The 23,859-nt window shown below is 44.8% G+C and overlaps 1 protein-coding gene across 1 annotated transcript; it reads left to right on the forward strand.

Moving 5' to 3' along the window:
- Nucleotides 1-18,956: 18,956 nt before the first annotated feature.
- Nucleotides 18,957-19,928, forward strand: LOC103634655 (uncharacterized). Its single transcript, XM_020542498.1, has 4 exons — nucleotides 18,957-19,130; nucleotides 19,244-19,584; nucleotides 19,663-19,734; nucleotides 19,827-19,928. Exons 2-4 carry the CDS (start codon nucleotides 19,276-19,278, stop codon nucleotides 19,926-19,928), a joined length of 483 nt encoding a protein of 160 aa, XP_020398087.1. The 5' UTR covers nucleotides 18,957-19,130; nucleotides 19,244-19,275.
- Nucleotides 19,929-23,859: the final 3,931 nt, after the last annotated feature.

Raw genomic sequence — 23,859 nt, forward strand, 5'->3', positions numbered from 1 at the left:
TGGATGAAATCGTAAAGAAAAAAGAGATCACAGTGATTCAAGAAGGGAGTTATATTTTTTTTGTCAACCAAATAATGAAGATGTAGTGACATATTTATATGATATCCTTCATTATGAGGTTTGAGGTTCATATTAGCATGCTTTACCCTTCAAGATTTCAATTGATATACTTTTAGTTCTTAAACTTTTAATTGGTATAATTTTCATCATCTATGTAAAGCATGTTATGTTAAACCAAGATAGAGTGCAAACATCTCCTTTAACCTCATATTGTTGATGTGCATGAGTGTACTTTGTGTACCCTTACATGCACAAATTGAGGGAGAGTTTAGCCTATATCTTGTGAGACTAATGATTTCTTTCAAGTTCATGTAGTGTAGTCTCACACCTTGGAGAACATCAAATGAGGATGAATGGTTCCATAGAAATGAAAATGAATTTCTTTTGATCGTTTGAAGAGGATAAGCTTCTCTTTGAAATGTCAAGCCTATCAAAAGCTAAGATGGAAATTCGTGATTATAATGGAGACCATGTGGCATAAAACAAAGGTGTGTCATTCCATGAACTATTGTATAACATTTGTGTATCTAGGCTCTTACATGCTAGTGTGTGCATATATATGCAATATCTTAAGTCACATTATAAGGTTGCACTTGTGGTGATGATTAAAGAATCTCTATATATTTGATTAATACCTCTTGTGGTGATGTCATAAGTTAGTCTTAAGTCATCTTAGTGAGGTATGAATCAAACATGCTAACTTCTCAAGAATCTTGGCTTAAATATTGCATATCATGTTTATTAGTATACTTTTTGAGTATGAATAATTCCTTAAATTGGTGCAATTTCATATTTTCATACTTTATTTGTACCAAGGTTCAAATTGTAGAACTTAATCCCCTGGCCTCACATGTCCAAGTGCATAAGCTAAACAAATATTCATCACTTCTATGCACACATTTAGGGGGAGAATGGTCTATAATTTGAATCTTTGAGACTAACTTCATTTTCAAGTCTATTATGTGTGTAGTCTCAAATTAGAAAGGAATCTTCAAGCAAAGACAATCGCTTCCACTGCAAATTTTGATGGGTATCAAAGATTCTTTGCTCCAATAAATGTATCTTCTATACATTTCATAAGAGAATGAGTTTCTCTTATATATGCTACTCCAACGTCATCTAAAATTGGTAAATATGTATCACATCTTTTTGGATTACAAATATCTGAAGTAGCATAGCTTATAGATTCTCCTGTCTAGAACTTAATTGATTAAATAGTGCACATGTTTCTTATGTTGCATGATTATGTTCAATTGATACTCCTTTTATGCCAATGGTACTGTAAGTTGCAAATAAGTACTCTCAACAGGTATCAATTGAATTCATAAATATGTGTGCACTAAAACTTGAGGAGAACTTAGTGTAATATGCAATTAGTGATCTGATTATCTATCAAATTGTATCAATTGGTGGTTTTCAATTGATATTTTTCGAACATGATCACTAGTTGTATAATCCATACTTGTGCAATTTTCATGTTGCCTCTTGTTATGATAAGAAAATGCTAGGTGACATCTAGACTCCATGTATCAAGATTTATCTTTCAATTAGTATGACAATATTCAGTTGATATCTTGGACCTATGTCACAACTATACCAACAAGAGCTTGCAAATGAATTGTAAATCCAACACAAGTTTGGAACTCCCCTTGAAAAGGTAAAATGCAAAGGTACATCACTTTATGTCACTTCTTGTAACGCCCTGAATTTGGGGGTAGAATTTTTTTCTTCTTTTCTCTCACCAAATTCAGGCGTTACTCTTTCCTTTTTCCCTTTTCTTCTCGCTAAACCTTGATCTTTTCCAAAGTCGCAGCGGGTTTTGGCTTTAGACCTCGTGTAAAGCAAAACCTTAAAACACTTTATTTTGTGTGATGCACCATGCCGAACCATGCATACTTTTTGATTGATTAAAAATGTGAATGCTTTCATCTAGAGGAAATTAGAAATTAGAAAAAAGAAAAAGCCTTTTCTTTTTTTTCTTTTCTCTTCCCCCCTTCTTCCCTATTCGGCCCAACCGCCCCCCCTTCGGCCGGCCCAGCTGGCGGCCCAGCCGCCCCCCTCCCCCCCCTTTCCCGCGTGGGCCCCGCGCCGGCCCAGCCGCGCGCCCCCTCTCCCCCCCACTTTGGGCCCAGTCGGCCCAACCGTTCCCCCCCTCTTTTTTTCTTTTTCCAAAAATCCTCTCCCTCTCTCTCTCCCTCACCCTCACCCTAACCCTAGCGCCGCCGCCGCCTCTCCCCTGCCCTAGTGCCGCCGCCACCCCTCCCCGGTGCCGCCGCCGCGCCGTCCCCCTCCGGTGAGGCCCCCCTCCTCCTCTCTCCTCTCCTCCCTCTCCTCCCCCCCGTCCGCCGGCCACCCCGGCCGCCCGTGCCCTCGTCCGCCTCGGCCCCCGGCTCGGCCGCCCCGGCGAGCTCGGCTCGGCCCCGGCCCCGGTCCCGGCCACCCCGGCCGCCCGCGCCCCCGACCCCGCCCGGCTCGACCCCGGCCGCGCCGCCTCTCCCCCGGCCGCCCGCGCCCCCGCCCGCGCCGCCTCTCCCCCGGTCCCGGCCACCACGGCCGCCCGCACCCCCGACCCCGCCCGGCTCGGCCCTGGCCGCGCCGCCTCTTCCCCGACCCCGGCCGCCCGCCTCAGCCTAGCGCCAGCGTCCCCCGCCCCCGGCTCGGCCGCCTCGCCCGCTCGGCCCCGCCCCCGGCCGTTCAGCTCGGCCCCTCCGGCGAGCCCCGTCCCGCGCTCGCCCTCTCCGGCGAGCCCGCCCCCCTCGTCCGCCCGCCCCCTCCGGCGAGCTCCCCCTCAGGTTCAACCGCCCCCCCGGTTCAACCGCCCCGGCCCCGGCTCGGCCGCCCGCGCCGCCCGCGCCCCCGCGCCCGGCCTCGGCCGTGCCCCCGTCCTACCCGTGCGTCGCCCCGCCCGTGTGCCGTGTTTGCCCGCTCGCCCCGCCGTGCCTTGCTCCAGTCGTGTCGGCTCTCGGCGTGGCCTCGAGCTCGGCCCAGCGTGCCTTCGGCGCGCGGCCTCGAGCTCGGCCAGCGCACGGCCCCGACGCGTGCGCGACTCGTTCGCGGCACGTTGCGTGTGGTTTTGCGCGTGCGCGTGCTCGCACAGCGTTCTGGCATAGCTCATCGTGCTCGCGACGCGACGCATAGCGCCCTGTCGCGCTCGCGACACGATCGTCTACCCCCCGTATCCTATCTACGCTAATCACGTTGTTTATATTAATAAGAAAGGAGTCTCAATTTGGAAATTGGTTGCGTTAGTTAATTTGTATAGCTAATCGTCTATCTTATTCAATGTTAATCTACTAAAAGTGGTCGCGCTTACATTAGTGCATGTAGCTAATTCTTTTGTTAGAACCAATTGGAACTAGAACACGTGACGTCTAGTTATTCATCAACCCATAGTGCGTCTCAGGCATAAGCTTTAACTCTCGCGAGACCCTTCCCCCATTTCTTTCTAACCAAGGTAAATTCATTATCGTATGTGATATCCTATGCATATTTACTTTATTTGTTCTCTTGTATGGTGTATTGTTTGTTTCCTAATTTGAATGGATGGATGTATGTATGCTTGCAATCGCATAGAGAACGATCCGGTTGAAGAGCCCGAGGAACTCGCAGGAGAAGCCCCTGAGCAGCAGTCGGTTGGTGGAGGCAAGTGTCCTTTGACCTATCTCTGTCCTATTCATTATTTAATTCACCTCCCGCTTTACACATTTATACTTAAGGATTGACTAGCTTTTGTTATCCATGTCCTTGCTTACCTATTTGGGTTGGATTATTATTGTTTAGCTTTATGCTATTGCTCAAACTCTAATCAATGAACATGATGAGATTATCTATGATACGCTGTTTTCCCTTCTCTTATTATGATGTTGTACTTGTGGCCTTAAGGGGGCTCGAGCGGTTTCTCGAGTGCCTCTCCGTAAGGACCTGTTCTATGGATGACCGCCCGGGAAAACAGTGCAACCATGAGGGTGGAATGGGATGCCCTTAGCTGAATAATTAGAGGATCCGGGGTGTAGTTCACTTAGCCGTCGTGCCGTCAATGGGGCTCGGTGTATGCGGCTCGCTCTGCCAAGTTTGGGTTCGCCCCTTGGGGAGGAGTGCGGTGCATTTAGGAAACCTAACGGGTGGCTACAGCCCCGGGGAATCTTTGTAAAGGCTACGTAGTGATGCCCTGCTAGGCCACCTAGGTAGTGGTCAATGGGGAGTAGCTCTCTCCGGGCAGAATGGGAATCACGGCTTGTGGGTAAAGTGCACAACCTCTGTAGAGTGTTTGGAAAACTGATATATCAGTCGTGCTCGCGGTTATGAGCGGCCAAGGGAGCTCCAGTGATTAGTGGTACTTGATCAGAGACATTTTGGTTTACAGATGGTTATGAGATCGATGGTTTTGGTTATGACTATGGTACTGGTAAGTGGTATTCTTTCCGTTTGGAAACGGTACATCGGGCTAATAACTTGGGTTAATGCTAAAACCTGGCTTTCTATTAGTAAATAATAATCTGACCAACTAAAAGCAACTGCTTGACTTATCCCCACATAAAGCTAGTCCACTACAGCCAAACAGGATACTTGCTGAGTATGTTGATGTGTACTCACCCTTGCTCTACACACCAAACCCCCCATCCCCAGGTTGTCAGCATTGCAACCACTGCTCAGGCGAAGATGAAGCTGTGGAAGGAGACTTCCAGGAGTTCCAAGACTACGACGAGTTCTAGGCGTGGGTTAGCGGCAACCCCCAGTCGGCTGTCTGTGAAGGCCGTGGTTATCTACGTTTCGTTTTCGCACTTTGATTTATTGTAAGAACTATATGGACGTCTCAGACGTATGATGTAATCGACTATTATTTCCCTTTTAATACCATTTTGAGCACTGTGTGATGATGTCCATGTTATGTAACTGCTGTGTACGTGAATAACTGATTCTGGCACGTACATGGTTCGCATTCGGTTTGCCTTCTAAAACCGGGTGTGACATAAGTGGTATCAAAGCCGTGCTGACTGTAGGACCGCTAACCTAGAATAGAATGGTCGTTCTAAGGACTATAGACCTCTGTCCCTGCCTTGACTTTGATATCCCTTCAAAAGTTGGTCATACCGACCAAACCTATGTTCTACTATATAATATACCTTGCTGAAAATTGTGTTTTATTCTAATCCTTCATTTACTTATGATTCATTATTTGCTGGTCATATTAATTCTGTTCTCACCCTTTTGCTTGCGATGTCTTTTGTAGATGGCTCGACTTAGACACACTGCACGAAAGTCCGTCATCCCCTTCTTACCCTCCTGCCTTGCTGAGCGTCCGCTTCGCCGTCCCGTGGCCGGACAGTCCAGCCACTTGGAGAGACTACACCACCGCCTGCATGAGGAGCAGGAACGTCGACGACAGGAGCAGCAGGGCTCTTCTTTCTCGCTCCAACAGGAGATAGAGTCTGTGAGGAGCTGCTCCCCTGTGCTTCCCCTGGAGGCGCCCCCTGCACCATCACTGGGCGCCCCAGCCTCTGGAGTAGCTGCTGGAGGAGACCCAGACGACGGAGGTGGCGACGACAGCTCGAGCCACGACATCGACTTCTCTGCTAACCATGAGCCGGAAGGATGGGTTGCTCGACCCATCACTCGCGACGCTGCTCACGGGTGTCACTTCCACGATGCGCTCGACACCCTGCTACGTCGGGCACTTAACCAGCGTACTTGGTCCATCGAGTATCGCTGTGTGGTCTACCAGCATAGTCGCGGGGTCTACCCGGACCGCTGGGAGGCGACCTGCTTGGTGCGTCGTCCGGAGAACAGTCTCCAGGGTGCTGAGGTCTGCTCAGAGCACTATTCTATCTCTGAGCGGGACTCAGCTGAGGCAGCCATGCAAGATGCTGCACGGCGTGTGCTTTCGCACTACTGCTCGGTTTTCGGTGGGGTAGCAGACGGTCTTGACCTGAAGTATTACCCCCGTCGTCCATCTGGCAGCACAGGAGGCGTGATTGTTTCACCTGTCGGTGAGGACAATCCTAGGTTGAGCAGCACAGTCAACCTAGCCGCCGTGCTAAACACGGAGCTGGACCATGCATTAGACGAGCTGAGTAGGGCTCGTGCTGAGGTCGCCCTGCTGCGGGTTGAGCGCGTGGAACGTCGTCACCTGGACGATGGTTCCCCCGCTCCCGTTGGGACTCAGCACCCGTACCGCTCACCTCGGCGTGGACACCAGTCTTATGGCAATCCCGACTGCAAGACCAAGATAACTCTAGAACCATAGCTCGTTAGAGTTGGATCTTGTAATTAATACGAAATATATACATAGAAGCTACAGTCTTAGCGTTAGTCTCGCTCTTAGTTAGTCTTAGTTAGACAGGGTAGTTTGTTATATCCTGTGCATTTATGTTTGTCATGATGAACTATGTTTGGTTTGGATCTTTGTAATGATTGTCACCAGAGTGTGGGTATCCCCTGCATTTTGGTTTACCTATTATGTTAATGGAGTTAGTTATATAGTTGGGAAACCTTTTATTCTACTTTCCTCTTTATCTGAGAAGCTGTGTGGTCTGTGTTGGAGATCAGTGAAGAGGCTCATCTGTTCAGTGCTGTTGAAGAATTCTATGCTCTTTTCTTATGCTGCAAGATTTGCCAGATCAGTTCTGATGTGTGGTTGCATTCTGCAGATGTCAGAGAACAGGCGCAGAGAAGGAAGGCGTGCTCAGCAGGAGCGAGCTGCTCAACAGGAGGAGGTACCCCAGCAACAGCACCTGCCGCCCCCGCCCCCGATGTCGATCGAGCAGATGTTTCTGATGCAAACTCAGGCAGTCCAAGCCATCGGTCAGACTCTGGCTGCCATTCAGCAGTAGCAGCAGCAACAGCAGCAAGCACCACCTCAGCCTCAGATGCCTCAGATGCCCAGAGACAAGCGTGCTGAGTTCATGAGAGGTCATCCACCAACGTTCGCTCATTCTTCTGACCCCATGGATGTTGAAGACTGGCTGCGCACTGTGGAGCGGGAGTTGCATACCGCTCAGTGCGATGACAGGGAGAAAGTCCTGTATGGTCCCCGTCTGTTGAGAGGAGCAGCCCAGTCATGGTGGGAGTCTTACCTCGCCACCCATGCCCACCCCGACACCATCACCTGGGAAGAGTTCAGAGGTAGCTTTCGTCAGTACCACGTACCTGCAGGTCTGATGACAGTGAAGAAGGAGGAGTTCCTGGCCCTCAAGCAAGGGCCATTGTCTGTCAGTGAGTACCGGGACAGGTTTCTGCAGTTGTCTCGCTATGCTCCTGAAGATGTCAACACCGACGCCAAGCGGCAGTACCGTTTCCTGAGAGGCTTGGTTGACCCTCTTCAGTATCAGCTGATGAATCATACCTTCCCGACATTCCAGCACCTGATTGACAGAGCAATCATGACAGAGAGGAAGCGTAAGGAGATGGAGGATCGTAAGCGCAAGATCAGTGGACCCCAGCCTGGAAGCAGCAGTCATCCTCGTTTCTCAGGCAATCAACCTCAGCAGTTCAGGCAGAACCAGCGTCCACCTCAGCAGCATCAGCAGTTTCAAAGGCAGTATCCTCAACACCAGTACCAGAACCGTCAGAGCAATCAGTCAGGAGGTCAGTTTCAGAGGCAGAATCAGCAAGCACATTGTCTTCCTGCTCCAGCAAACCAGCAGAACAATCAGGCAGCACCAGCTCAGGTTGGAAACAGGGCATGTTTCCACTGTGGAGAGCAAGGCCACTGGGTGATGCAATGTCCGAAGAAGGCAGCCCAGCAGCAGTCAGACCCCAATGCCCCAGCAAAGCAAAATGTGCCTCAGCCTGGAGCAGGCAACCGCTCTCAGCCGCGTTACAATCATGGAAGACTGAACCACTTGGAGGCTGAAGCAGCTCAGGAGACCCCTGGCATGATAGTAGGTATGTTCCCAGTCGACTCCCATATTGCAGAAGTGTTATTTGATACTGGAGCAACACATTCTTTCATTACTGCATCATGGGTAGAAGCACATAATCTTCCAATTACTACCATGTCAACCCCCATTCAAATTGACTCAGCCGGTGGTAGGATTCGAGCCGATAGCATTTGTTTGAATATAAGTGTGGAAATAAGGGGGATAGCGTTTCCCGCCAACCTTATAGTAATGGGTACTCAGGGAATAGATGTCATCCTAGGGATGAATTGGCTAGATAAGTATCAAGCAGTTATCAGTTGTGATAAAAGGACAATCAAGTTGGTGTCCCCACTAGGAGAGGAAGTGGTGACCGAGTTAGTCCCGCCTGAGCCAAAGAAAGGAAGTTGTTATCAGACAGCTGTTGATAGCAGTGAAGCAGACCCAATTGAGAGTATCAAGGTTGTGTCTGAGTTCCCAGATGTGTTTCCAAAGGACTTACCGGGTATGCCACCAGAGCGGAAAGTTGAGTTTGCCATAGAGCTTCTTCCTGGAACCTCCCCTATCTTTAAGAGAGCTTACAGAATATCTGGACCAGAGTTGGTTGAACTTAAGAAGCAGATTGATGAGCTGTCAGAGAAAGGTTACATCCGGCCAAGCACCTCGCCTTGGGCCGCCCCTGTCCTATTTGTGGAGAAGAAAGATGGCACCAAAAGGATGTGTATTGATTATCGAGCTTTGAATGAAGTCACAATCAAGAACAAGTATCCCTTGCCCAGAATAGAAGATCTGTTCGACCAGCTGAGAGGAGCCAGTGTGTTCTCCAAGATTGATCTGAGGTCAGGTTATCATCAGCTCAGGATCCGACCTTCGGACGTTCCGAAGACGGCATTCATTACCAAGTATGGTTTGTATGAGTTCACAGTGATGTCTTTTGGTTTGACCAATGCGCCAGCGTTCTTCATGAACTTGATGAACAATGTATTCATGGATTATTTCGATAAGTTTGTGGTGGTATTCATTGATGACATTCTGATTTACTCCCAAAGCGAAGAAGAGCATGCAGATCATTTGAAGATGGTGTTGCAGAGATTGCGAGAGCACCAGTTGTATGCAAAGTTGAGCAAGTGTGAATTCTAGATCAGTGAAGTCCTGTTCTTGGGTCACATAATCAACAAAGAAGGATTGGTCGTGGATCCGAAGAAAGTGACAGACATTCTGAACTGGAAAGCGCCAACGGATGCTCGAGGAATCAAGAGCTTCATTGGAATGGCCGGATATTATCGGCGATTCATTGAAGGGTTTTCGAAGATTGCGAAACCAATGACGACGTTGCTAGGCAACAAGGTTGAGTTCAAGTGGACCCAGAAATGTCAAGAGGCCTTTGAAGCGCTGAAAGAGAAGTTGACTACAACGCCTGTCCTAGTCTTGCCTGATGTGCACAAGCCCTTCTCGGTGTATTGTGATGCTTGTTACACGGGTTTGGGATGCGTGTTGATGCAAGAGGGAAGCGTTGTGGCCTACTCGTCCCGACAGTTGAAGGTTCATGAGAAGAATTACCCAATCCATGACCTAGAGTTGGCAGCAGTGGTTCACGCACTGAAGACATGGAGGCACTACCTGTATGGACAGAAATGCGATGTTTACACAGATCACAAGAGTCTGAAGTACATATTCACTCAGTCAGAGTTGAATATGAGGCAACGAAAATGGTTAGAGTTGATCAAAGATTATGAGTTGGAGATTCATTACCATCCAGGCAAAGCAAACGTAGTGGCAGATGCTTTGAGCAGGAAGAGTCAAGTCAATCTGATGGTCGCTCGTCCGATGCCTTATGAGTTGGCCAAGGAGTTTGACAGGTTGAGTCTTGGATTTCTGAACAATTCGCGAGGAGTTACAGTCGAGTTGGAACCTACCTTAGAGCGCGAAATCAAAGAAGCGCAGAAGAATGATGAGAAGATCAGTGAGATCCGGCGACTGATTCTAGATGGCAGAGGCAAAGATTTTCGAGAAGATGCAGAAGGTGTGATATGGTTCAAAGACCGCTTGTGTGTTCCCAATGTCCAGTCCATTCGGGAGTTGATCCTCAAGGAAGCTCATGAGACAGCCTATTCGATTCACCCTGGCAGTGAGAAGATGTATCAGGATCTGAAGAAGAAATTCTGGTGGTACGGAATGAAGAGGGAAATCGCAGAGCATGTGGCTACGTGTGATAGTTGTCGAAGAATTAAGGCAGAGCACCAGAGACTAGCTGGATTGTTGCAACCGTTGCAGATCCCTTAGTGGAAATGGGATGAAATCGGTATGGATTTCATAGTCGGATTGCCTCGCACTCGAGCCGGCTACGATTCCATCTGGGTAGTAGTGGACCGTTTGACCAAGTCAGCCCACTTCATACCTGTCAAGACCAACTATAGCAGTGCCGTATTGGCAGAACTGTATATGTCTCGGATCGTTTGTCTTCATGGTGTGCCAAAGAAGATAGTGTCAGACAGAGGAACGCAGTTCACCTCTCATTTCTGGCAGCAGTTGCATGAAGCCTTGGGCACACATCTGAATTTCAGTTCAGCTTATCATCCGCAGACAGATGGCCAGACCGAAAGGACCAACCAAATTCTTGAAGACATGTTGAGAGCCTGTGCGTTGCAAGATCAGTCCGGATGGGACAAGCGATTGCCTTATGCAGAGTTTTCCTATAACAACAGTTACCAGGCCAGTTTGAAGATGTCACCATTTCAGGCGCTCTATGGAAGGAGTTGTAGAACTCCGTTGCAATGGGATCAGCCTGGAGAAAAGCAGGTGTTTGGACCAGACATTTTGCTTGAAGCCGAAGAGAACATCAAGATGGTCCGAGAGAATCTAAAGATAGCGCAATCGAGGCAGCGAAGCTATGCAGACACAAGAAGAAGAGAGCTGAGTTTCGAAGTCGGAGACTTTGTCTATCTGAAAGTGTCACCGATCAGAGGAGTCAAGAGGTTCGGAGTCAAAGGCAAGCTAGCACCCCGCTACATTGGTCCGTACCAAATTCTCTCAAGGCGTGGAGAAGTGGCCTATCAGCTCAGTCTGCCAGAGAATTTGTCCGCTGTGCATGATGTCTATCATGTGTCTCAGTTGAAGAAGTGCTTGCGTGTGCCAGAAGAGCAGTTGCCAGTGGAAGGTCTTGAAGTCCAGGAGGACTTGACCTACGTTGAGAAGCCAGTGCAGATCCTTGAGGTTGCAGACAGAGTCACCCGAAGGAAGACCATCAGAATGTGCAAAGTCAGGTGGAATCATCATTCAGAGGAAGAAGCAACCTGGGAGCGTGAAGATGATCTGATGGCCAAATACCCTGAGCTCTTTGCTAGCCAACCCTGAATCTCTAGGGCGAGATTCTTTTAAGGGGGATAGGTTTGTAACGCCCTGAATTTGGGGGTAGAATTTTTTTCTTCTTTTCTCTCACCAAATTCAGGCGTTACTCTTTCCTTTTTCCCTTTTCTTCTCGCTAAACCTTGATCTTTTCCAAAGTCGCAGCGGGTTTTGGCTTTAGACCTCGTGTAAAGCAAAACCTTAAAACACTTTATTTTGTGTGATGCACCATGCCGAACCATGCATACTTTTTGATTGATTAAAAATGTGAATGCTTTCATCTAGAGGAAATTAGAAATTAGAAAAAAGAAAAAGCCTTTTTTTCTTTTCTCTTCCCCCCCTTCGGCCGGCCCAGTTGGCGGCCCAGCCGCCCCCTCCCCCCCCCTTTCCCGCGTGGGCCCCGCGCCGGCCCAGCCGCGCACCCCCTCTCCCCCCCACTTTGGGCCCAGCCGGCCCAACCGTTCCCCCCCTCTTTTTTTTCTTTTTCCAAAAATCCTCTCCCTCTCTCTCTCCCTCACCCTAACCCTAGCGCCGCCGCCGCCTCTCCCCTGCCCTAGTGCCGCCGCCACCCCTCCCCGGCGCCGTCGCCGCGCCGTCCCCCTCCGGTGAGGCCCCCCCTCCTCTCTCCTCTCCTCCCTCTCCTCCCCCCCGTCCGTCGGCCGCCCGCGCCCTCGTCCGCCTCGGCCCCCGGCTCGGCCGCCCCGGCGAGCTCGGCTCGGCCCTGGTCCCGGCCACCCCGACCGCCCGCGCCCCCGACCCCGCACGGCTCGGCCCCGGCCGCCCACGCCCCCGACCCCACCGGGCTCGACCCCGGCCGCGCCGCCTCTCCCCCGGCCGCCCGCGCCCCCGACCCTGCCCAACTCGGCCCCGCCCGCGCCGCCTCTCCCCCGGTCCCAGCCACCCCGGCCGCCCGCGCCCCCGACCCCGTCCGGCTCGGCCCCGGCCGCGCCGCCTCTTCCCCGACCCCGGCCGCCCGCCTCGACCTAGCGCCGGCGTCCCCCGCCCCCGGCTCGGCCCCTCCGGCGAGCCCCGTCCCGCGCCCGCCCTCTCCGGCGAGCCCGCCCCCCTCGTCCGCCCGCCCCCTCCGGTGAGCTCCCCCTCCGGTTCAACCGCCCCCCCCGGTTCAACCGCCCCGGCCCCGGCTCGGCCGCCCGCGCCGCCTGCACCCCCGCGCCCGGCCTCGACCGTGCCCCCGTCCTACCCGTGCTTCGCCCCGCCCGTGTGCCGTGTTTGCCCGCTCGCCCCGCCGTGCCTTGCTCGCGTCGTGTCGGCTCTCGGCGTGGCCTCGAGCTCGGCCCAGCGTGCCTTCGGCGCGCGACCTCGAGCTCGGCCAGTGCACGGCCCCGACGCGTGCGCGACTCGTTCGCGGCACGTTGCGTGTGGTTTTGCGCGTGCGCGTGCTCGCACAGCGTTCTGGCATAGCTCATCGTGCTCGCGACGCGACGCATAGCGCCCTGTCGCGCTCGCGACATGATCGTCTACCCCCCGTATCCTATGTACGCTAATCACGTTGTTTATATTAATAAGAAAGGAGTCTCAATTTGGAAATTGGTTACGTTAGTTAATTTGTATAGCTAATCGTCTATATTATTCAATGTTAATCTACTAAAAGTGGTCGCGCTTACATTAGTGCATGTAGCTAATTCTTTTGTTAGAACCAATTGGAACTAGAACACGTGACGTCTAGTTATTCATCAACCCATAGTGCGTCTCAGGCATAAGCTTTAACTCTCGCGAGACCCTTCCCCCATTTCTTTCTAACCAAGGTAAATTCATTATCGTATGTGATATCCTATGCATATTTACTTTATTTGTTCTCTTGTATGGTGTATTGTTTGTTTCCTAATTTGAATGGATGGATGGATGTATGCTTGCAATCGCATAGAGAACGATCCGGTTGAAGAGCCCGAGGAACTCGCAGGAGAAGCCCCTGAGCAGCAGTCGGTTGGTGGAGGCAAGTGTCCTTTGACCTATCTCTGTCCTATTCATTATTTAATTCACCTCCCGCTTTACACATTTATACTTAAGGATTGACTAGCTTTTGTTATCCATGTCCTTGCTTACCTATTTGGGTTGGATTATTATTGTTTAGCTTTATGCTATTGCTCAAACTCTAATCAATGAACATGATGAGATTATCTATGATACGCTGTTTTCCCTTCTCTTATTATGATGTTGTACTTGTGGCCTTAAGGGGGCTCGAGCGGTTTCTCGAGTGCCTCTCCGTAAGGACCTGTTCTATGGATGACCACCCGGGAAAACAGTGCAACCATGAGGGTGGAATGGGATGCCCTTAGCTGAATAATTAGAGGATCCGGGGTGTAGTTCACTTAGCCGTCGTGCCGTCAATGAGGCTCGGTGTATGCGGCTCGCTCTGCCAAGTTTGGGTTCGCCCCTTGGGGAGGAGTGCGGTGCATTTAGGAAACCTAACGGGTGGCTACAGCCCCGGGGAATCTTTGTAAAGGCTACGTAGTGATGCCCTGCTAGGCCACCTAGGTAGTGGTCAATGGGGAGTAGCTCTCTCCGGGCAGAATGGGAATCACGGCTTGTGGGTAAAGTGCACAACCTCTGCAGAGTGTTTGGAAAACTGATATATCAGCCGTGCTCGCGGTTATGAGCGGCCAAGGGAGCTCCAGTGATTAGTGGTACTTGATCAGAGACATTTTGGTTTACAGATGGTTATGAGATCGATGGTTTTGGTTATGACTATGGTACTGGTAAGTGGTATTCTTTCCGTTTGGAAAGGGTACATCGGGCTAATAACTTGGGTTAATGCTAAAACCTGGCTTTCTATTAGTAAATAATAATCTGACCAACTAAAAGCAACTGCTTGACTTATCCCCACATAAAGCTAGTCCACTACAGCCAAACATGATACTTGCTGAGTATGTTGATGTGTACTCACCCTTGCTCTACACACCAAACCCCCCATCCCCAGGTTGTCAGCATTGCAACCACTGCTCAGGCGAAGATGAAGCTGTGGAAGGAGACTTCCAGGAGTTCCAAGACTACGACGAGTTCTAGGCGTGGGTTAGCGGCAACCCCCAGTCGGCTGCCTGTGAAGGCCGCGGTTATCTACGTTTCGTTTTCGCACTTTTATTTATTGTAAGAACTATATGGACGTCTTAGACGTATGATGTAATCGACTATTATTTCCCTTTTAATACCATTTTGAGCACTGTGTGATGATGTCCATGTTATGTAACTGCTGTGTACGTGAATAACTGATCCTGGCACGTACATGGTTCGTATTCGGTTTGCCTTCTAAAACCGGGTGTGACACTTCTCCATTACCTTTGTGCCATATAAGGACCCTTTTCATAATAGTGTGTTCCCATCTTGCTTAATCATAATTTCTACCCTTTATATTCTTTGTATCCTTTTTGGAGATTTATGACAAAGGGGGAGAAATTGTGCATTAAAGCTTACCTTTAGTCTTATGTAACTAAGTGTAAGAAGACTTTTGAAAAGGAGAGAAATAATTAACAAAAAGGGGGAACCATAAGAAAAACATAAGATGTAGAAAGTTGATGAGTGCATACTATGTCATGAGCATCACGTTTATTTTATGACGCACTGCACCCTATGAATAGTATGATATAAGTTGTCTCCATACTTTGACCCAAATATGTGCTTTTGGCATTTGAGTACAAAATTGGTATTTTCTGAAATGCACATATTTAGGGGGAGGAAACTATATCATAGGATTCAAAATCTTATTTATCAAATCTTATGTAAGCTTTAAATGTGTTGTCATCAATCACCAAAAAGGGGGAGATTGAAAGTGCATTCATCCCTTTTGTGAGTTTTGGTGATTTGGATAACAACACATTTAAAGGTCTAACAAGTTTGCTAAGTGTTGAACAGGGAATTCAGTATGATGAACATACTTGAATAGTGTATAATGATCAGTGAACAAAGTTCAACACAAGGTCAAATAACCAGTGAGACAATGCAAATGGATATAATATGGTCTCTATATTGGTTTGAATATATGGACAAGTCCTGAGAAATCACTATGCATAAATATGATCATAATAGAGGTTGAAGTGATTAAGAGGATTGGTCAAGTCAAAGTGAACAAGATATGAGGAATCGTGAATTGGCTTGACCATATTACTATTAGTCCATATATGAATATATGAGAATCAAACTAGAGCTTGATTGATCTTAGCAGTTATATCTAGATGACATTCAAGCAAGGTTCACAATATTGAAGAAATGATTCTCTCAATGGTTGCTCAATAGGATGTGACTCAAGAATGGCTTGATAGGGTGAAGATAGCAAGGAAAGGGCTTCGAGGAACTAAGCGAAGGTGAAGGCCAAGCGACGGCTCGTAGACCAAGGTACCATGGCTAAGGTGAAGAAGAGAGTACTTGCACTAAGTCGATGAACTAATCAGCTATGAAGAGTTACAACATGTTGATGCATCAGTAAGGTGACTTGAAGCCATGATTTGAACTCATATATGGTGAAATGGCACAAGTCATAGGCTCGATTTGTGTTTGCTTCAAAAGGTGAGACAAAGATGTTTGTGATCCTTATGAAGCAACATCATGGAGAAATCACACTTGAGACACCAATGACTCAAGGAGTTTACTTAATTATATTTTATTTAACTTGAGTATAGGAATCGTCGTACTATCAAGGGGGATCCAAAAAGAAGGTTGGTGTTGGTACTAAAGCTCAAAAATCCTTGATCCAAAACTTCCATTTTACCCTTGTTAATCCTTAGTGAAAGTATGTAGTACAACCTTTTAAAGTCTATCTTGGCCAAAATTGCTTTTTGGAAAAACAGGTTCAACCGGTTTTTGCACTGTTCACCTTTTTTCAAAATACTGGTTCAGCCGGACACTCAACCGGACACTCAACCGGTTTTTGTCTGGTGGAAACCGGTTCAACCGGTTTTTGCACTGTTCACTTTTTCTGCCAGTCTGCTGTGTCAGCCAAAAAGCTGTACGCAGCTTTTTGAAAACCGGTTCAACCGGTTTTGGGACCGGTTCAACCGGTTTTTGGGCAGAAAAGTCAAAAACGGCTAGTTTTGGAGCCCCACCTATATATACTCACTCCTACCTCTCTCCCCACAACAGAGCACGCACAAAACTTCATTCCCAACCTGAGAAACACCTCCCACTCTCTCTCACACACCTCTTGCCTCTCCCATTTCAAATCTTTGGAGAAGAAATCTTTGAGTGAGTTTGAGAGTTGCGTTTTTTGTGCTTCATCTCCAAATCTCTCTTACTCTTCTTCATTCGAGCTTTGGTACTACATCGAGTTCTTTGTGGATTCATTACTCTTGGAGCTTCTAGCTCCTAGACGACTAGGTGTCGCTTGTGAGTCTCCAAATCTTGTGGAAGACCACAAGAAAGTTTGTATTACCCGCTCGTTTGAGCAAAGATTATTGTGTGGGCTTGACCTTTGTGGTCGGCAAAGGGAGGATTAGGGTTGAAAGAGACCCGACTCTTTGTGGGCGCCTCAACGAGGAAGTAGGGCACCTTGGTGGTGTGACCGAACCTCGGGATAAATCTTGTGTCTCTTGTGTTCTTGCTCATTGTGTTTGTTTGTGTTCTTCGTTCTCTCACCATTCCATGAAAGATTGTTTATATCTTTTTGGTGTGTGGATTTTGAGAAGTGCCCTTCTCAGATCTACTACTTTGAACCCTGTGGATCATTTAGAACATCTCATTTCCAAAGTTAACTGAGTGAATTTCAAGATCAATTCAGTTTTACCCAATATGCTTCTAGTTTTTGTTGAAAAAGTTTTAACTTGCCTATTCACCCCCCCTCTAGGCAACTTTCAATAGGGGAAGAAGGAGAACAAAGGGTTTGACCTCCTATGTCCAATATTAGCTCCAGGGAGATGGATACGCCACAGATACTGCGTTCACATGTAAGTCCAATCGCTGTATTTGATTATTGATTGATTATATTGTTGTGAACATATTCCATGGTGCAAACAACAATGACAATGAAATAGCAGGCAAAAGACATTGATCCAACTATAGTGCCAACGGTAGGGATGACTTTCAAGGATGTTGATGATGCATATAAATTCTATAAAAGGTATGCATATGAAGTTGGATTTCCACTGAAGAAATACAGAGAGAAGACATTCAGTAAGTGGATAAATTGTTCACGTGAAGGTAAAAGTGCAGCAAAATCAAATGATACGCCTAGGATGAGGAATAGATCATCAGGGCGTACGCAATGCAAAGCTGGAATAAAATTAAAAAAAATATATGATGATGAAAACAAAATGGTTGTAGCTACAAAAATTGAACTGGTAAACTTGGAGCATAACCATGAGTTCATAACCGACGAAGCAGAGAAACAACATTTACGTTGCAACAAAATTAGGGATGTTGAGTTCATAAATTTTGTGGATGCAATGCATGATAGCCGAGTGCCGCAGCATTGCATAGTTGATTTTATATCAGAAATGCATGATGGGCCAGAGAACGTACCGGTAACTGCTCAAGATCTGAAAAACATGTAAGCAATACTTTTTTGTTACATGTGTATATATCAATAGCCATGAATATTACTATAGTAAATGTGTGTGTAATAATTTTTTGTGCAAACAAATGTAGGAGGGCAGCCAGGAGAAGAGAAAATTGCTCAAATGATGTAGCCAAACTTTTGGCTTTCTTTAGAGAATGCAAGAAACAGAATCCACAATTTTTTTGTGAATTCCAGCTAGACGATGATGGGAAAATAGTTAGTATTTTTTGGTCACACGCAAGTATGCAGGGGGAATACGCAGATTATGGTGATGCTGTGACATTTGATACAACACACAAGACAAATATATATGATAAACCACTGGGCATGTTTGTTGGAGCTAACAGCCATCTGCAGTGTACAGTGTTTGGATTTGTTTTGTTGGGAGATGAAACTGTACATACTTTTGAATGGGCTTTCAATTCATTCAAAACATGTATGGGATGCGAGGGTCCAAGAGTTATGCTTACAGGTATGTGATATATAAATTTGTTATGCAAAACAGTGAATTAATTTATTGTGAAAATAACTGAATAATCTGTGAGCAATTGCAGATCAAGATCCTGCAATGCCAATTGCTCTGAGAACTGTATTTCCAAAAACAGTGCACAGACTGTGCTTATGGCATGTACAGAACAGATTTATGCCATTTCTAAATGAGATATATGCCAGGTTTGCTGTTAAGGATTTTAAAACAACATTCCAGTCTATTATACATCATCCATTAACTCCTCATGAGTTTGAATGTGCCTGAGAAATGATGCTAGAGGAGTTCAATCTTCATGAAGATATGACTCTACGCAAATTATATGAAATAAGAAAAGAATGGATACCTGCATTTTTTAAAAATGACTTCTGTGGGGTAATGGTATCTACACAATGAAGTGAGAGCATGAACAGATTAGTGAAGCAATCACATGTAGATGCGAACACCCCACTGCATGAGTTCGCTAAACAAATGATGAAAATGTTGCACAACAGGAAAATGAAAGAATCAAAGGAGGCATTGGTGAGCAAGGTATGTCGTGCTTGTTAGCAATAACGGTTTGCATACATTTATGTAAATAATTTGTTTAATTATGATAATAATGTGTTATAGGCACCAAGGACAACAGATACATTATATAGGTTCGAAGTGAGAGTCTCTAGAGCATACACCAGAGCTGTTATGAATAGATTTGGGGAATCAATGAAATACGCCACTGCATACAAAATATTAAAGGACCCAGACGGATGTGATAATGAATGGATCGTACAGCATACAAAACGGTCTAATAAAATTGTGTGGGGACAACATCAATTCAATATAACAGCAGACATAGAAGCTGGGGAGTATACATGCGAGTGCAAACAGTGGGAACATACAGGTTTGTACGTATTATGTTGGTTAGCATAAAAAATTTGCATACTAGAGAATTTGATGATTGTAGTACAACTTAATGTATATTTTTCAAATAATGGTTCGTTTTCATGTTTTCAGGTCTATTGTGTGTTCATCTTTTAAGAGCCTTCATGCATCTTCAAGTTGAAAAGATACCTTCAAAGTATATATTGCAAAGGTACACTGTCTCATCAAGAAAAGATGTTCCGTTTGAAAGAATTGATAAGAGCTTCAGGGGGAAGGATGGAGTTACTAAATCATACAGACAGAAAATGTTGTTAACGAAAACAATGAAAGTAGTTCGCCAGGCGTGTATGTCAAAAGCAGGGTACGATAAGGCGATGGATGTGTTGGATGAGCTCGATGTCGTTCTAAGCCGATTGGAGCCAGATATTGGATGTAATGAGTCAACAGATGTTAGTGATAATGAGGAAGACAAGGTAATAATATTGCAGATGTTTTAGTGTTATACTATTTGTAACATAAATTATGCATAGTAACATGTTATTTTGTACCAGGAAGAAGAGTTGAATAAAAATAATGCTGGCGATGGGATGGAAGATGACAATACAATTACATGTCATAATAAGGTATGTAAAAGATATATATATATAAGCTTGCATGAAGTATTGTACATAATGAATATATAATATCAATGTAATAAGCAAATAATATTTTGTAGGATTCGCATAACACCAGGACTGGATGTGAACATGCGTTAACAATAATAACAACTGGTAACCAGGTACATATTAAAATAATATTGTTTATTTGTCTAAAATGAAAATATATATTTATGCTGCATGTAAATGTTGATGTATTTGGGTTGGGCTCTAAAGGAGAACAACATGAGATTTTCACATGAGGTTGGTGATACAAGTTCTCCGTGTCACGTAGCACATGAACAAATGGAACATATTGCTGCATCCTCAGAAGCTAAAAAGGTGAGCATTGATAAATGATTTTACTGATTGGTATAAATATATGTAAATATGCGTATACTAAATAGTAACGTATATTATTATGCAGAGGTTGAATTTTAATGTGGATGTTATAAATCTGAGTATGCCGGATCGTGCAAGACCAAAAGGCCGGACAATCAAAAATTCAGAAGATAGGATTATGAGACTAGGTGTGAAAGGAGAGAAAAAGAAGAATAGGAGATGCCATTTGTGTGGAATAGCAGATGGGCATAACAGCAGAACATGTCTGTCTGTGGAAGAGAACAGGGCAAGGCTAGCAAAACTGTCTAATCGAAAGAGAGGACGGCCAGTCGGATCAAGACTAAACAATAAAACAACTGCTCCACAGTGGAATGAAACATCGACTGCAAAAAAACATCGTATTGATGAAGAAGTGGAAAATGAAGAAGCCGATGAGCATATGGATTTGGGCGAATAATTTGAAGTGTGACTAAAGAGTGGTCGATTTAGTAGAAACTTGTAATATCACAATGACTTATGCTTTATTTTGTTGGAAATTCAATAGTTTGCATGAAAGGGTTATGTAATGCGTTGATATAAAACTATAAAATGTTGCATAAATATAGACAATTACACAAATTATGTAACTGAATATGTACAACAAATTGGCATTGAACGTTTAGCAATCGGAAGGTATGGACATTAATGGTATATAAAAATGTATACACTTAACAATACTAATCAAATGGGAGTGCATACGTCGGTTTCACACTTCAAATACAACAAACAGGATATAGCATAAACACTTGTTACAATTAGCATAATTAACGTGAAAAATGTATAAAAGATGAACTTAGTGTATATAAAATAAGGGAGTATATATTATGCATAAAACTTAAATATTGAAACAATATGATAATACAAATAAGCCAAACATTGGAAGCAAAACGATTAACCAACTCACAAACTGGAGATGAAAACAGCATAGAATCTGTTAACAGATAACATAAATAGACATTCTGGTAACAATTATGTTTGACACACTTCAAATAAAAACTGATGCGAAGTAGCATAGACATTAGACACATTGAACATAAGTGGCACACGGAGTATCAAACACATGATCAGAGGCCTGACATAAGTGACTTAACAAGTAACATAAACAGTTTTGTGGATCCCACAGGGAATCATGTTCATCTATGCTATCTAAGTCTTGGCTTTCAAACAGCGGCGTCTCCTTGGAGAATACTTGAAAGGCAGCAGTTCTGCAGGAAGGGGGGCAACCATGTTGTTGCGATGAAAGGTAAGGTAATGCAGAACAAAGGCACGTTGGTCCAATGGTTCATCCTGAAATAGCCATAATATCAAATTAATGGTAGAATAAAATCTGAAGGAGTAATATATGCAAGATTAGAAGACTAATTTAGTGACATACCGGAGTATAAAATTCTGATAAGTCGCCATCATCAAAATCGTAGTAGCGGAGGAAGTTTGCGACAAAAAAACCACAATCATTTGACCCTGGTGTCATGGTTGGACAATTGGGAAGGAGCCCAATCTTGTAGTTGCCAAACTTTGGTACAGTTGACTCAGGTCGAGCTTCATGTAAGGCAATGCTAAGTCTTCTCATTATTAATCTGGACCAAGGTATCTTCGTTCCATTTATCATCATTTGACCATTATGGATTTGTTTCCATGTAGTGCCTCCAAGCAATGGACCATAAGGATTTGAATCTAAGATGTCTATTCGACGACGTTCAAAATTGATTGCATAAAGGGTCCAGTGGCTTCGGCGTAGCATAGGAACCAGGATCTGTTAAATATATATGTAAATTTATGAATGATTTATACTATGCATATGAAAAATTAAAACTAATACAACATAAAACTAGTGACCAAAAGAACATTCTAACATTTTTACAAATGAAACTGATTAGAGCTCACCAATTTAATCTGGTTCAGAACATCATCTGAAGGAAGGGTCGGTTCAAGATGTTCTTTAAGAAGTGATGTTGTGAAGGGCTGTGGATTTGAACTGTGTTGTTCAAACTCCTCGATATTCAAAACGGTCTGGGCAAAGAAAATAAATTGATTATTATTATATATTTATACAGTTAGTGTTGCAATAAGATACAAAGTTGTGGAGAAAAAATTACCCCAACGTTGACATTCAGTATTAGAGTGTTGATTACAGAATCTGGATTGTATAATACATCATCCTGACGAATACAGTCGATAAATCCCTGCATGAAAGTATTCTCAAGACATTTATTGGGACCAAACGACTGGACAACATCAAGGACAGACCCTCCAAATCCTCCAAAATTAATTTTAGACCTGGGGAAAAAACTTTGATTACAACTCTTCTAATTATACTTAATTGGAATTTGAATAACTAATACATACATGCTCGGGTCTAGTTTTCCTGACAAAATGAACTTAAGCAGGTTGCGAGCACAGTCCTCACGTGACACGTGGGGATGTTCAGCAACTGCAGCTTTACAGGAACTATCCTTTGCAACCAGGTCAGTAGTTGCCTAGTATATGAATATATGTTAGTAAACAGTTGCATAAATATGTATGTCTTAGTGTATAAATAGGAAAAATATGAAAATGACAACATGTCTTACATCTGTCAGTGGGGTTTTATCGAACAGAGGTGCACCAGATACAGGAGTGTCATGTGTAACAGATTTTTGTCCTTCCTGTAACCAATAAATTTATTAATATAAACGTAATGAAACATAGGGTATAATTAATATTAGCATAATATGATGAAGGTGTAAATACTTACACTATTTATATCTGGTGTTAACTTAGGAGCAGCAGGCTTGTCTGTTGTGGGAGCCTGGGGATTTAAAAAAAATAAAGCATGCATATATATTAATGTTACTTTAAATGAAATAATAATAATTATGATATAAGGAAGTCAAACATTAGATTTTGGAGTTTTGTCAAAAATAGGGGCATCCATAACTTCATCTTTTTTGCAGACGTTCCCACTGACAATCTATAATGGAAACAACTAAGAGTTGAGTAAACAGTAACTTGTATGCAGAATAGAATATATGCATTGTATATATAGTTTGTACGAGAAAACTTACATCATCTGATACTTTGATATGATCAGAAGGAACATGGCTTTCCTGATCATGTTGCTGTTTATCAGGCGTTGGAACAGTTGGTGTGGATACTGGATCATTTGTTGGAGGCATTGAGGTAGTGGGGGGTTATCTACATTTGGAACATATAATAATATAGTAGTTGTTACTGAAATATAACTGCAATATAAATATATCGTTATAAAAAATGGTTAAACATACACATTTGCAAACTACATCAGTATACTATCAGGATGCATAAATAAAATACAGTTTTCAAACAATGAAATACACTGAAAAAATATGTTGCTGCTTGTATGTGTATAAATTAATATATAATTTGTATATACAAAACTGCATATAATAAATTATTTGAGATCGTATAAGTATATATTATTTTCCAGGAAATAATTCGTGAACTTGATTAGTTTAAAAAAATAAACATAAATACTAAAACCTTCTGGCTGTGAATCGCGCTGCGTTGCAGCTCTCAGAACTTCATCGATCATTTCACCAAATGTTTCAGAGAGTTCAATCTACTTCGAAACAATCATCTGATGGCTCAGCTGAAGGGAATCACAGTATTTATCAACCTCTTTGTCATGAGCATCAAACAATGATTGAAACATTGGCCGCTGCTGGGAGGGCAAACATTGTAACTTGTTGCCAATCAAATTCTTGATACGTGGCA

This window comes from Zea mays, chromosome 8 (genome assembly GCF_902167145.1).
Source record: "Zea mays cultivar B73 chromosome 8, Zm-B73-REFERENCE-NAM-5.0, whole genome shotgun sequence".
Taxonomy (NCBI): Eukaryota; Viridiplantae; Streptophyta; class Magnoliopsida; order Poales; family Poaceae; genus Zea; species Zea mays.